Source organism: Brachionichthys hirsutus, chromosome 8 (assembly GCF_040956055.1).
Source record: "Brachionichthys hirsutus isolate HB-005 chromosome 8, CSIRO-AGI_Bhir_v1, whole genome shotgun sequence".
Taxonomy (NCBI): Eukaryota; Metazoa; Chordata; class Actinopteri; order Lophiiformes; family Brachionichthyidae; genus Brachionichthys; species Brachionichthys hirsutus.
Window position 1 is genome coordinate 4,864,349 of NC_090904.1, and position 13,838 is coordinate 4,878,186.

Below are 13,838 nucleotides of genomic sequence, written 5' to 3' on the forward strand. Positions count from 1 at the left end.
CCCCCCCCCCCCCCGCACACACACACACACACATGTTAAAGTACGTGTCATGATTTTTAAATGTTTTAATTTACTGCATTTCCATTATTCACATTATTTATCCAATATCAATTAATCTCATTTTTTTAGCATGTCTGCTATTTATATATCCTATTAATTCTATTAATTAATGTGTTGTTACCAATATCCTCCTATAATATCAGATGTTGGTTGTGTTAAAGTCTCCCTCCAGACTTGTTCAGTGATCTACTTTAAAAAGCTCACACGATTCCTTGATTATGACAAGAGAAAAACATAGCAGTGATCAAGCAATATCATACAAGACATCTTTAAAAATGTAAGGATGTATAAAATACCATGATGCACATGGTCAAAGCATCAAATAAATTCTCCCCACTCTCTTTAATAAAATGATTCGCCCTGATCTGGTCCGGTGCCTCACGGGCTCGCCGACTTACAAGTCCACAATAGACAACAATCAGAGAGCAGTGAACTTATGGCACTGTTGCTAGGTTATGTTAATGTTTCCAGCTGCGTAACAACAACCATTTGGACAGCAGCCTTGACTCCCTTCGCTACGTGGTCAGAATTCTTCAAGAGCAGTGGAACTTTTTGTCAAAGCACAGTTATTATTCTTATGCTATAAATAGTAAATGGCATTATGAACCACGGTTGTGTGAGAGTTCAGGATAACATCTATAGAAAGGTATACAGTCGAGCCCCTTCCATCTTTTTGGAGCTTGACCCCCATATAATTAAAGGTCAAGCAATCAGGAGACTTTCTGCATCTTCTTCTTTCAATCTGGCTTCCAAGCTTTCCCTTTCAGCTTGATGAATGTGGTGCCGCATTGCTGGAGTACCTCTTTAATTCCCAGGACACACATTATTGAGCCTTTGGTTCCCCATGCTTGTCATGCAAAATAGCATTGCCATGACGACCAGTCTGGTGCAGACCTGTGGTAAAAAAAAAAAAATCATATGCTCTTCTCGTAAACTATCAATCACAGTAAATATATCCGTTCATAATTTGAGGATTTGTGTGCGACTGAAAGTGAACGGTGAGAACTTCCCTCTAGAGGTCGGTGCTGGCGCGTTTGCAGAATGCAGAGTCGCATCTCTTCTCCTGACTCCTCGATCCCCGTGCCCAGTGGTGCTGATGAGAGTCACTACTTGTTCACGCCCCGCCCCCCCAGTGAGAGAGCACGGGTGGCGGTGATGCAAGGCATGCTTCCGAGCATCCTGCAGCCGATCCAGACGCAGCCGAGCGGACCACATTGGACTATACTCCCGTTTACGCACTTCATCCACGTCTGTTCTCCGCCTCTCAACTGCACCTGAGTTTGTTTCGAAGGCATCGGAAGCAAGAGGCATTCTCCCAAAAAAAAAAAAAAAAAAAACAGGCTTCCTGTCCCATTCGTTTCACGTCTCTTTAATGCATTTGGCTGTGGTCTTTCCAAAAAACTCGCGGTGCCCATTCATCCAAACGCTCCACCCCGCCTTCCTCGTTACGCGTGTGGATATAGCCGACCTCCCGGTGCTTTAGGGAAAAGCCTCGCAAAGGGGGGGTATTTTTCTTTTTCAGTTAAATAAAGACATCTCTCTTTAGCTTTTGGAAGCGTATATACCCACTTTTTCTTTTCTACATCTTTATTTTCGACGATGGCTGACGCTAACGCGGAATGCAACATCAAGGTGCTGTGTCGATTTCGTCCGCTGAACAAGTCCGAAATTATTCGCGGAGATAAGTTCATCCCAATATTCCAGAGGGACGACACTGTGATCTTCGGGGTAAGTTATTATTCGTAACGATCCCTTCCTTGTCCGTCCCCTCTCCGTGCGCACGATGGACGCTAGGGGTGACGCTCGGCGTTCGGAACAAACACCCAAACGCAGGACTGCGTTATTTAAAGGTGTCTGACGGGGATCAAACGGAGTATCGCCTCCGTGCTCTGATCGGCACGTTGCGTCTTTCAGGTGTGCTGCTGCTTCCATTGCAATTAAAGCGCGACGCAGCTGTCAGATGGCACAGACAGCCATACCTGTTATCCAGGAGCCTTGAATGACGAGATATACTACATGCCATCCATGTCTTTAGCTGATTTGTCAGAATCATTCCTTTCTTGGTGAAACCAAGTGCACTGAACTCCAAAATGATGCGTTTGGGAAGGGCAAATGATTTTGGGTGTGTAAACCCCCACCTCTGTGATCCCTTGCCCTGGTTCCGTATTTCCTTTTTTCATTTGTCTGCTAAATTTGAGCGCGTTTCATGACTGAGGGAATGATGCAGGATTGATTGCAGATGTTTGCAGTCCTTTAGACTAGAGGATGTTTGAATGTTCAGGTGTGGCGTTGCATTACCCAATGAGAAACACAATTATGGCTGTGTCTGTTTTATCTGTCCAGGAGACAGGTTTTTAGTGCAAAAATGCATAAAAGCTGATGGTTGCTGTAACTGTTGTTGGAGCAGTAGTGAAAATGAACCAGCATATAAATGTTCATCATTCTGAGTGCTCTTAATACCAATGGAATATACAAACACACATGCACACACAAATTGGCACATATGCACATATTACTGTCTATTATTCATGCATTTTGCCCCCATAACACAGCCAGGGAGAGAGATCCAGCCATCAGCTTTCTTTGGTCTAACACACAACACAATTCTGGTTGTATAAAGAGGATGTCCAGCAGATTGAATGCTCGCATCATTTTGATGACAGGCTGTCATCGCTGCTGCTTGAAATCATTGATTGCCCTGTCGATCCTAGCGACTTTATTACAATGTGTTCTGGGTGCATTTAAAGGCAGCAGAAGGATGAAAAATTCATTTGGTTGTTCATTCTTGTAGATTGTGCGAGCTCGCCCTCAGCATTAAATTCAACACTCCACTCTTGCATCACTGTCTCATCTGGTATATTTGATGTCACTGCTTCTGTTCCATTCAGACTGAATAGGGAAGGGGAGGGTCAGATGAGAAGCCTGGAAACTGCGTGAAGAAATAAAGTCAGATAACTGCTACCTTTCACAATATAAAGACAACATGTTGTTGCTGTGTCGCTGTAATTCCCCAGCTACACGTCTGTATAGTAGCAGAAGGCTTCAAATCAGGCGATGTCTACAAACATATTTAGTCATTCTTGTACTACATATGGTCTGCAAATTCCAGATTAATTGATTTAATAACAAAGTAATGTGAGCAATCTTCATCTGTCTGAATGAACGTAAATCAAAGGGGTGTGAATTTTCAAGTTGTAGCATTTCTCTTGTAGCACTGGAATACTCTCTGAGGAAGTCATAAACATACAGCCCATGAGAGCTTAAAATGATGCACCGCGTCAGATTGCATCAGGAATTAAAATAGCAGGCCAATGGGCATGAAGCTGTGTTGTGTATTTGCACTATGCTGATAAAAACAATTTGGATCTCTGCAGTGTCGATGGCCCAACATTTGTCAAGTCCTCCCAGAAGTTTTTAACTGACAGAGGCAAAGAGGTGCACTGTCACAGAGGCTAGACTGTCTCTTCCAATCTGCTGGTTCAGAAAAAGATAGCCATGAGGAAACTCACCTTTGACCCAGTTCTATGAATAAACGAAAGATCAAGGCCACCACAGAGGCAGCCCAAGTGTGGGACATTTGCTTCTTGCTTGCAGGCACAATGTGTACCGGTACATACCAAATGCAAATAAAAAAGTTATCCGGCTGCAATTTGTTTGCCAAGTTGTCTGCCATCACCCTGAATGACTGCACATATGACTACAGTGTGATATAAGGAGTTAGTCCTGAGTCTAACTGATAAAAGCACATTAAAGAACCATTTGTCATTTGATGGATTCCCTTTCCCAGGCTGCTGCTCTCTTGTTTGCTTACATGTTAACCATAGAAACTCCAGGGTGTAAAAAGGCCTTGGGTACATCTTTAGGAAGAAAGGAGGATTAGAAAAATCTTGACTCGTGAGTATATTGCACTGAACATAATACATTTCATTTACGGGTTTGCTCTTTCCACTAGAATTATCCTGTGGTCTACTGAATGCATTTTCTCTGATTTATGAAAATGAATTATATTTTTTATTTTTTTCCATCTGCTATAGTTTTCAAAATTCAGCTTTTAATGATAAAACTTCACAGATTTCTAATCGTAAAATAAATGTTATTTGTGGATTCTGTTCGTGCTTTGGCTCTTTTTTGTCCTCACCTGAGAGCTGATTTTGTCTTCTATGTATCTCGACAAAGAACCATGGTAAAGAACAGAAGACAAAACAGCTGCTGTTGGAACCAACAGTCAACGGTTCAGCATAAAGTCATCTACCTGCATTCTTTAATTTATGAATTTATCAATAACTTTGTGATTGATATGTTTTTGCAACGGGCGTTGCTAACCAAAGGATCCAAAGGGCTCACCTCTTCAATGCACGTCTTTGAGGTGCACATACAGTATCTCCCATCAAACCAGCTGCCCCTTCAGATCAGACCTCATCTTCTCCCCCTATTTTTCCTTTTCTCGCTCCCTCTTTTTCAATATTTTACGGTACAATGATCCTGCTGCTTATTTCCCCATGACTCAGCAGCAATTTGGGGAGGACTTGAGCAACTGAGCTCAGTTTGTGGTCTCAGTGAGATCAGCAGAGGCTGCTCGCTGGTTTTAATGGTGTCGAGGCCGGTGAAGCTCCTGTCATTCAGGAGAACAAATGTCAGGAGATTTTGGTAACGATTCTTTCACGGCTGTTCGTTGAGAGCTCTGAGAATGTACAAAATGAAAAAAACAACATGCTGAGATAATTTTTTATATATTTCAAGGGGGGAAAAAATTAATTAACATTACTTCAGTGAATAAAAGGACCCACTTATCTATCCACAATCCATACTAGTGATGGCTGCCAGTTCTTCCTCTCATATATGACAAATAAATAACATTATATTGACACAGATTTCATCAGCAGCCACACTCTTTTGCCATTTGCTCTCATTTCCTTCTATTTATCTTTTTTTTTCTCTTGACGTGCATGCACGGTGGGGTTAGATAAGCATGTACCAGCTTGCCAACACTTTTTTCCTTTTGTGACAGAAGTAGGCTGTGAATACCAGGCTTTCAGCTCTGGGGAACGTTAACGGGCTGCGCTCTGCTCATTAGCCACGGTCCTGCCCATGATGCTGCCTGTTCGTCATGTCTGCCCTCTGTGCGCAGTGCATTGTAATCAAGTGCACGTGTTCACACACGTGTTTTCACATGTAGCCCCTCAAGCAGTTGATGCTATAAATATATCACAATTTAGTCACAAATAGCCTGTTGAAAAAAATGTTTGTTACTGTCATCCATGTATCACAGCGTTCTGGTAATGCAACCAGATCACTCTTCCTTACATTTGGATGACCTCAATTCCAAATGTACAAATAAATACAAAACGCAAGATGCAAGAGAATTTCAATGAGATGTTTTTTTTTTACTTTAACACCTTTATAAAACAATGGAATAATAAAATGTTAGAAAAGTAAATGGGGAAAAGAAAGATTATTGGACTCAAAAATGATTCCTCTTGTCAATATTTTGTCAGGAAAATGTCTTTCATCTTAGATTTAAATTTAGGATTATAGACGCAGCTGCTCTGCGATTTGCTAAGTCTCCAACCAGGAGTTGAAAAATATAATACTTTTTTCCTAGAAAACAAATACCCCCAATGAAACAAAAGCACATTTGTTCTACATAATACCTGAAAAATAAACACAAATGGCTATTTTACTGTAGATTTAAGGGGAAATGGAAGTTTCTAATTATTAGCATATATTTCACAGTAGTCCTGAGCGATTGCTGCTGGTGGATTGGTGCATTCAAATGAATCATGTGAGTTATTGAAGGTAATGGGAGTTGGTGGAGGTGAGGTGCTGGGCTCATAATCATCAAGATTGGTAGTAAATATTATATCCCTACCAAAAATCCCCTATTGATTATCAGTATTATCTGTAATCCTTTTCCATCTTTTATTTTTCTTTAATGGAACCCAATTATCTCTATTTATATCCTATGTAACACTGATCTGTACAATCTGCTAGTCCTCAGACCTCAGATAGGAATGAGTAAAATTCCAAGGAGTCAAAAGGAGCATCCTGTCCTTGTCAAGGACGCCGATTTCATTCAAGTAGTCGCAATGTATTGATTTGACACTTGAGACGACTGACATTTACCGCTAGGTCACTGAGTCCTCTAACTGTCACAGGAGATCCATGATTTCAAGTACACTGTCCTAAATGATTGAGTTCCTTTTATAAACTTGTACGTTTATCCAATAATTTAAATTGAGGTGATTCTGTTGCTTGCACTAAAAATCAAGGAGTAAACCTTTAAAATCACTTTCACCATAGACAATGTAAGATTGAGAAGCAATTTACATTGCCGCGATTGCGCATAAGAAAAAGAGGCAAAAATATAATGTGCCATTCTTGGGAGACTGATACTTTTAAGGATTGTAATTAAACAGCATGTCTACATAGCAAACATTCATTTCAAGCTTGGTCTGGGTCCAAGCCGAGACAATGACAGCACTTCTCCAGGCTGCAGAAAGCTATTGCTTTGTATAGCTACCGGTAGTTACACCAATAATCACTACACAATTACTTTTTTTTTTTCACTCTCTTAATTCAATGCTTTTATCTCCCAGAGTTTAAAATTAATTACATTTGTGCAAACTCTTGATATTGTTTGCTTGACTTTCTACAGGCTCTTTATTATACAAATGACAAAACTCAGTGCACAGCCCTTTCATTAGTTGTGGCTAATTAAGTAGAAAAGCTCCATAACCATGCTGCAAATTTGCTTTGTGCCTATTTTTTTAAATACTACTTAACATTACTTATTCGATTACTCATTTTCTACCAGCTATTCCCCTATATTCACAGACTTTAATAAATGCTGGCTAATGCAGGTGTTGATAGATATGTTTTATATATTTCACTATAACCTATTCTCCTATGATCTATTTCATTCTATTCTTATCCTTTTCACTCAGACAATGTGATCAATAACAACTTGATGGCGTTTCTTGCCATAATTAGTGGGCTACTGCCTGTGCCGCTCTCTGGCTTTCGAGGATCAGAGAGTTGAGGGTTGACCTCTGTTTCTAAATTTAGCAGACCTGGACATCTGCATTCATTGCTTGAATGGTTGCCTGCATTATATTCCACCTGAGCTCTTACCTAAATTAAATCAATGCAGTTGACTCAGTTTCATATAGATTGAATTATTGGTAGTCGATTGATGGCTGAGTTAAGTGCTTTGTTTGCTAACATGACTTCGCCAACAGTCCATATTTGTGGACTATTCCTGGATGACTTCATACACCCTTTAATACATAAGGATACAATTTCCAGTTCACCTGTTTTGGTGTTGTTTGGGATATTTTACACTTTCAGGGCTATATTAGCACTTCAGCCTTTTTTTGGTTTTACTTGCCTGAGAGAAGAAGAAAAACACCCAGGCACATTTATCATCCAATACTGAATTGAATGATAAATGTGCCTGACATTGTTCCCCGTTCAAACAGCACACACACTGAGACAAAGCTGCTACCAGGAGTGATCCTGTGCAGTGTGTTAATTAATTTTGATTGGACTGTGCAGGCTGTATTGAAGGAAGGGAGGGGGCTGTAGGCTGGCAGAGAGGTAATGACTTCAAGTTGGCATTCCTCAAGTCCATTCCTTATTCAGTTTCAGAGGGAGGACAGCTAAAGGTGGGCTCACAGACTGTCCCATGTTATAAAATAGGGCTCTTTATTAAAAATTGCCATATTTTTGTCCTTATCGTCCATATTTCTTCTCAAATTCCAGGTCACAACAATGATCTACCCCATTCTGGATTTGACTCCCTAACCCTAACCCTCTTTGCTCCAGGTTGAGGCTCGTGATCACAGTTCTTGTCAAGCATTTCATTTATTTGTCAAGTTTATTTAAATATATTCCATGATATTTCCCCTGGGAGGCCCGAGTCTTAATTTGGTATCCACTTCAATCTCCCTATGGCAGAAATTATTTTCTAAACAAATGTGTAATGGAGCTCCCCTTCCGTACAAAACATCTCTTGTTCTCTTTATCCTGATGAAGACCTTGAGAGGGTGGCAAAAAAAGGAACACTGCATGCACTGCAAAACCGGGTTTTTGCTTTGGACGCCCTTTGCCTTTAGATGATGTTCTGGGATCTCTCGGCTGTTTATGTGATCCTGACCTATTTTCAACGCAGTTTGCATCTTCGAGTCAAAATAACATTGCAGCATCTATGCCAGCTGAAAAATAAGACTTTCTATCGTGCTTGTCTTTAGAATGTAACAGTTCTCAACCTTGACATTTGTTTTCATTGAAATCCAATGTACAAGAACTTTGGATGTTTTTGGACTCCGTTGAAGAAGTAAATGTTCACATCTTTTTACTTTGTGAACGTCTGCTGCTGAATTGGAATTATTTAAATGGTCCAGCCGACAGGCGAGCCTTTTAGATTAGCGTGTCATAAAGAATGGAAATGAGGGTTAATACACTCTGCTCATCAGCACCTCTAAATCTTGATCATTAGCATATTGTATCTCACTGGCTGCCTGGAATCCTCATGGTGACAAAGTCACGTCTCGCAGAGACCAATGTGTCATTTTTATACTTAAACACTGCATGATTAAACGCAGAAGATACAAAGTATTTAGGCAGTTTTAGCGTTCATTTCCGCAAAGTAGCTGTTGGTTAGTGGGATGAATCTCATCTAATTCTTAGCAACAGAGAGAAAAATAAAATGTCCCATGTCTACCCATTTCTTGAATTAGTCCTTACCCTAAATGTGTAATTGTATATATAAAAGGGTATGAGTGGTAAACCTGCAGAGATTATCTCCTGAATCGAGCTGTTTGACCAGTTAACTGTTTTGGTTCCTCTACAGTTTTCTCATAATAAGGCATTTTATTTCAGCGACCCCCCCCCCATTTGCACACCCTTGGGTCTAGGTGGGATATATAGCGGAGGAGTATTTAGCAGCTGAAGAGCCAGAGATTTCCCTCAGGAGTTGGTGGAGATGAAAACAGAGACAGAGTGAATTTTGACTTCCGTTCACAAAGTGGCGAGAAACACAACTTAAAATAAAATGAACAAAAGTGGATGAATTGAAGAAAATGGCACAGAAACAAAAAGCATTAACATGAATAGACATTTAATGGCTGCCTTCACTCCACCTCTGTCTCCCTGTCATGACTATCGTCATCAGTTCCTGCCAGGTCTGTCTCCTCACAGTGATGCTGATGAGAGGCTCCAACGCTCTTTTCTGTTTCTTATTCCATTATGTCCATCGTGAGTTTTATGCCGCTCCTATTTTCTTGTCTGAAACTCAGCGGATGAAGCCTCGTCCCCTTCCCCCCCCCTCTGTTCTCCACTCGTCTGTATCCAGCTTCCCTCATTCATCCTGGTAAATTATGCAGGATATTCCACTTTGATCGGTGACTAATTGCTCCAGTTCAACATGCTCCTTATTGAACAACTTGAGTCGGGGGAAAATAAGTTAGATTATTAGCTGAGAGATGAAAATACAATCTTCAGTGGTAAACTTTGTTTCATTAAGCTTGTGATTAAGTAAAACAACAACCAGGCATCATGTATTGCATTGGAGATAACTTGTTACTTATAAATTATCGCCCATCATTGCATTTGAATTGCGTATCTGAGGCAAGGCTGCTTTGCCCTCAGGGCATTATCAGTCCATTTTGCCCATGCAGGCTTGTCAGCAGGGTAAATTAAGAACTACAGTAATGTTTGGTAATTCAGCGTGACTGGAGCTTTTTCATTCGTGCTGGGATTTCTGTTATTACTAATGATGTTTTCTGAGGCTTGAAGCCTGATTAACTTGACGAATGGTGCAGACTGGCAGCCTGGGCTCATCATCCTGTCAGTCTCACTGCTTGTGTGTTTGTGCGTGAAGAAGGGAGGAGCGGTAATGAGTTTGTTGGGGCAGCCTGATTTGGAATCCGATGGGAAAATACTTTCCTTCAGCCCCTCTCTTGTGATACTGCACACCAAACACCAATCCGCTGCAAAGGAACCACGGACCAAACAATGAGCAGCCGTTGGCCTGACAGCCCACCAACATGAAGGAGGAGTGAATGTATGCTTAATCTTCTTATCGACTCATTCAGTTCAGCATTACATCTCCTTCTTTGGGGAAGGGGGTTTTCATATGGAACTATAGGCAGGAGGGATGAGACAAGAATGCAACCTTTCTGAATGGGAATTAAATGTGTGTGGTTAGTTCTGTAAGTGCAGTCACCAAGTATTCACATGCAGAGAAAGGACATTTTGCTGCTTACGCCTAATTTTAGGGATGTTTATGCAGCATGCCAAAGGAAAAATCGTCAGTTCTTCATTACCTCCGCCAAGGAGGGTATGTTTTTGACTGCGTTTGTCTGTCATACTTTTTAGCAGGATTATGGAAAAACGCTGAATGGATCTTGATGAAAAATAAATCTGAAGATGGGTCTTTGTCTAATTTAGATCCAATTACATTTTGAGAGCAATTCGGATACAAATGAATCTGAATTTTCCCATTTACTTATAATGGAGGCCGAATGTCCTGACTGAACATCTTGAAATGCCGTGAACTAAAATACCTCCATTTAGATTCCACTGCTCCAGTGACCCTTTATCCCTGCATTCTCTTTGTTTTTTTTTCGAGTCTTGTGAAATCATTTCCTCGGCTTCAGGCGACAGTCTCGGTGAATGTTCCCCACCTCCTCTGCATGTCTCTGTTTCTGCTGCATGGATATTTTTATTTTTCTGCTCCCATAATTTCTACTCACTCAGTGTCTTTATTCTGTTCAACTATTCTTTGCACATTGACAACGACATTCAGTTTTTTAATTAGCCTTTCTTCTGTCTCTCATTTGTGCCCCCTCCTTTTTTTCTTTGCTTGCCTCCCATCACTTCTTTGTATTTTTGCACACAGATTGAAGGCTTGACAGGGCATGTGGATTCAACATGGTCAAGCATTATTGGATGTATTAGCTTCTCATGTACTTGTACTCACACGTATAGTGCTGTGACTGCCCATAATTCAGTAAATGTTAAAATATACAGACAAACATGTGTCCCCAAATTAACAGGTTGATGGACACGTACACAGAGTGCCAAGTATTCTATCGTATTTATGCAGCACATAATGAGATTAGCACATTAATGGTGGGCTATCAGAAAAAAGAGATAGAGGTAAAGCATCTCTTTTTTTTCCAGCCCACTGCAGACTGCATCATCGCCTCACCCCAGCCCCCCACCCTGGATGTGTGCAGCATTACAAGTAGCTCATTGCTAACCGAGCCAGCGCCAATTAGCTCTGATGGGAAGCTTCTTTATACCTGCAGCAGTGTTTAAAAGCACTTGAACACAACATTTAACAGCTCTTTCATCTTATCAAGAAAAGGAGGAGAAATAGTTGGATTCTGACAAGCTTTCTCCACTCTGGTTCATCATCAAATCATTATGCGGACATCTAATACTGCAAAGTGGGAGGACATTTCTGGAAATATTCCCCCCTCGATGTCTTTCAGTAACGCCTGGCTTTCAGCTACGACTCTTGGGACTGACAATTTGTATATTTCCTGCTTTGTGGGCAGGAAACAAGAATGTTTATAGTGAGTGGCAATATAAAAAAAAAGAAAAACATTATCTTTGTCAACTGAAAAAACAAGTTTAAGCTTAAAATATCAACACAACCAAACTAGGACTTGAACCCAAATGCACGTCTCTCGAGGCAAAGTAAACAATCTTTATTAAAAAAGTACAAATAAAAATCACAAGTAAAAAAACAAAAAGCTAATTAATACAAAATGTAACTGTAGATTCAAAGCAAAATAATAAACAAAGACACAAAACCTGACAATGCTTGGAACTTGGAAACAAAGACAAAATCTGAGTTGGCATTGAGGTTGGCATGGAAACGGCACCGGTAGTCTGACAGATGGGACAAGACGAACTGGCATAGGACAAATGAGATGAACTACCGGTATACACAAGGTGAAGGGGTGGAAACAATCAGGATGGGGCAATCACACTGCAGGGAAATGCACAAGGGAAGGAAGGAAGTTGCCTGAAATGAGAGGAGTTAGATCTTATAATAAAACAGGAAGTCATGGGGCAACATGAACACAAGACTAAATCAAATCGGAGTAACTTCTTTGACATGATATCAGTTTGTTGCGTCAGTATATCATTTGATCAAATAGTGCCAAGCAGTGTTAAAGAAATCAAAAATCTATAATTATGTATTTTGATGAGTATCATTCATATTATTTCAACTCATGTTTATATTGTACATTTTGGCTTGAGCTTAACCCATGTGCATGTGAGTCTGTTGGATGGGTGTCTTCTGCTACAGCCAAGATTTAACTGTGCATTACAATTAACACACATCTCACATCTAAAAAATTCTAACTGTGAATTTGCTGTCTCTGCAAATTTGCCTCAACAACGAATTGTTAAAATTAAAACACAATCATAATAAATGTGTTTGAAAACAAAAGGAGGTCGATAAATCAGGTGTCAAGCCATCAAAGCAGCCATCCATGAAAGCCCGGCGCAGAACTCATTAATCAAAGGAAGACCATGATGAATATGTGTGCAATGGGGTTTTGTTTCTCCTTGTTGACTCTGCTATTCAAAACGGTGTGAGAGGAGCAGGGCCTTATGTGAGGCAGGGGATTAAGGATGTATTTAATCCCAGATCATGTTGGTTTAAGCGTGGTTTACAGCATTCGCTTGTGTTGTATGGATTCACATGTCCTAAAATGTCATTTTGTTGAGACTATGTTATGTAACATTAATCAAAAATCTAAATGTCATGAAAGATGGTGAGCAATGAGTGGGACCTCATTGAAGCGCTCCACTTCTCCTTTCCTTTTCATGTCTTAATGGTTTAAATCCTTGTTTGTTTGTTTTTTAGTATTCGTTCTTGCTGTTGAATCATCAACATTGATATTATCTTGATAATAATAATACAAATAATCATAAGAATTTCTCCCCAGTAGAAAGAAATCTACTCTCTGCTAGAACGAGGATATTAGTAGAACAAGGCTCACCGAGCTTGCTTGGATTTAATGCCCTACTTATGCAACATGATGCTCCCACTCACTATGAAACCCTTAGGACTACTGTAAAGCTGCTGTGGCCAATATAAATGTCCTGTCTGTGATACTGTACATGCAGATTACATAAGATATATTTATAGTCCATTATTGTCCTACACTGGCGGCTTGTCCAGGGTGTACCCCGTCTCTGGATTCGAAACCAGTGCCTCGCCTAAAGTCAACAATGCTACTGTCTATTTATCATAATGTTTGATAGGGTAGCACACTTGACTCCCAGCCAGAAGGTTCCGGGTCCGTGCAGCATACAGATTTGATCAAACTTTTTTGTTATTGCTACAGTTGGGGGGTTTCCTCACCAACACGGTGGCATAGTTCAAATGGCCCTGATTTCAAATCCCACTACGGGAATGAGATGGAGCAGGGGTGGAGGTGGACCGGTCCAGTTCACTCCATCAGTCCTCTGCTCTACTCCACCACACTAGTTCTGCTCTTCACTCCTTTCTTTCAATGCTGCCGCTAATGGCCTCACCTTAGACATGATAGCACTCTCCTTCTCTGTCTAGATTTGCCCAAAGCTTCATGCGGCAGAGAATACATGCATATAAAATCAGATGTTTCAGTCAGTATCCATGCCTGTGGAAAGAGACACAGAAGAAGGGGGGAGGGGGGGGGTTACAGTATGCATCCTCTGCCATTAATGGCTGACACACTCACATGGACACAGCTTGATGTCACAAGCTGCCC

The 13,838-nt window shown here is 40.7% G+C and overlaps 1 protein-coding gene across 1 annotated transcript in view; it reads left to right on the forward strand.

Annotated features, from left to right (window-relative positions):
* The first annotated feature begins 1,659 nt into the window (after positions 1-1,659).
* kif5ab (kinesin family member 5A, b) overlaps positions 1,660-13,838 on the forward strand; it is a 32,105-nt gene continuing 19,926 nt past the window's right edge. Inside the window, exon 1 of the mRNA XM_068742049.1 lies at positions 1,660-1,788. Coding sequence (XP_068598150.1) covers positions 1,660-1,788 — 129 coding nt within the window. The remainder of the gene's footprint in view (positions 1,789-13,838) is intronic.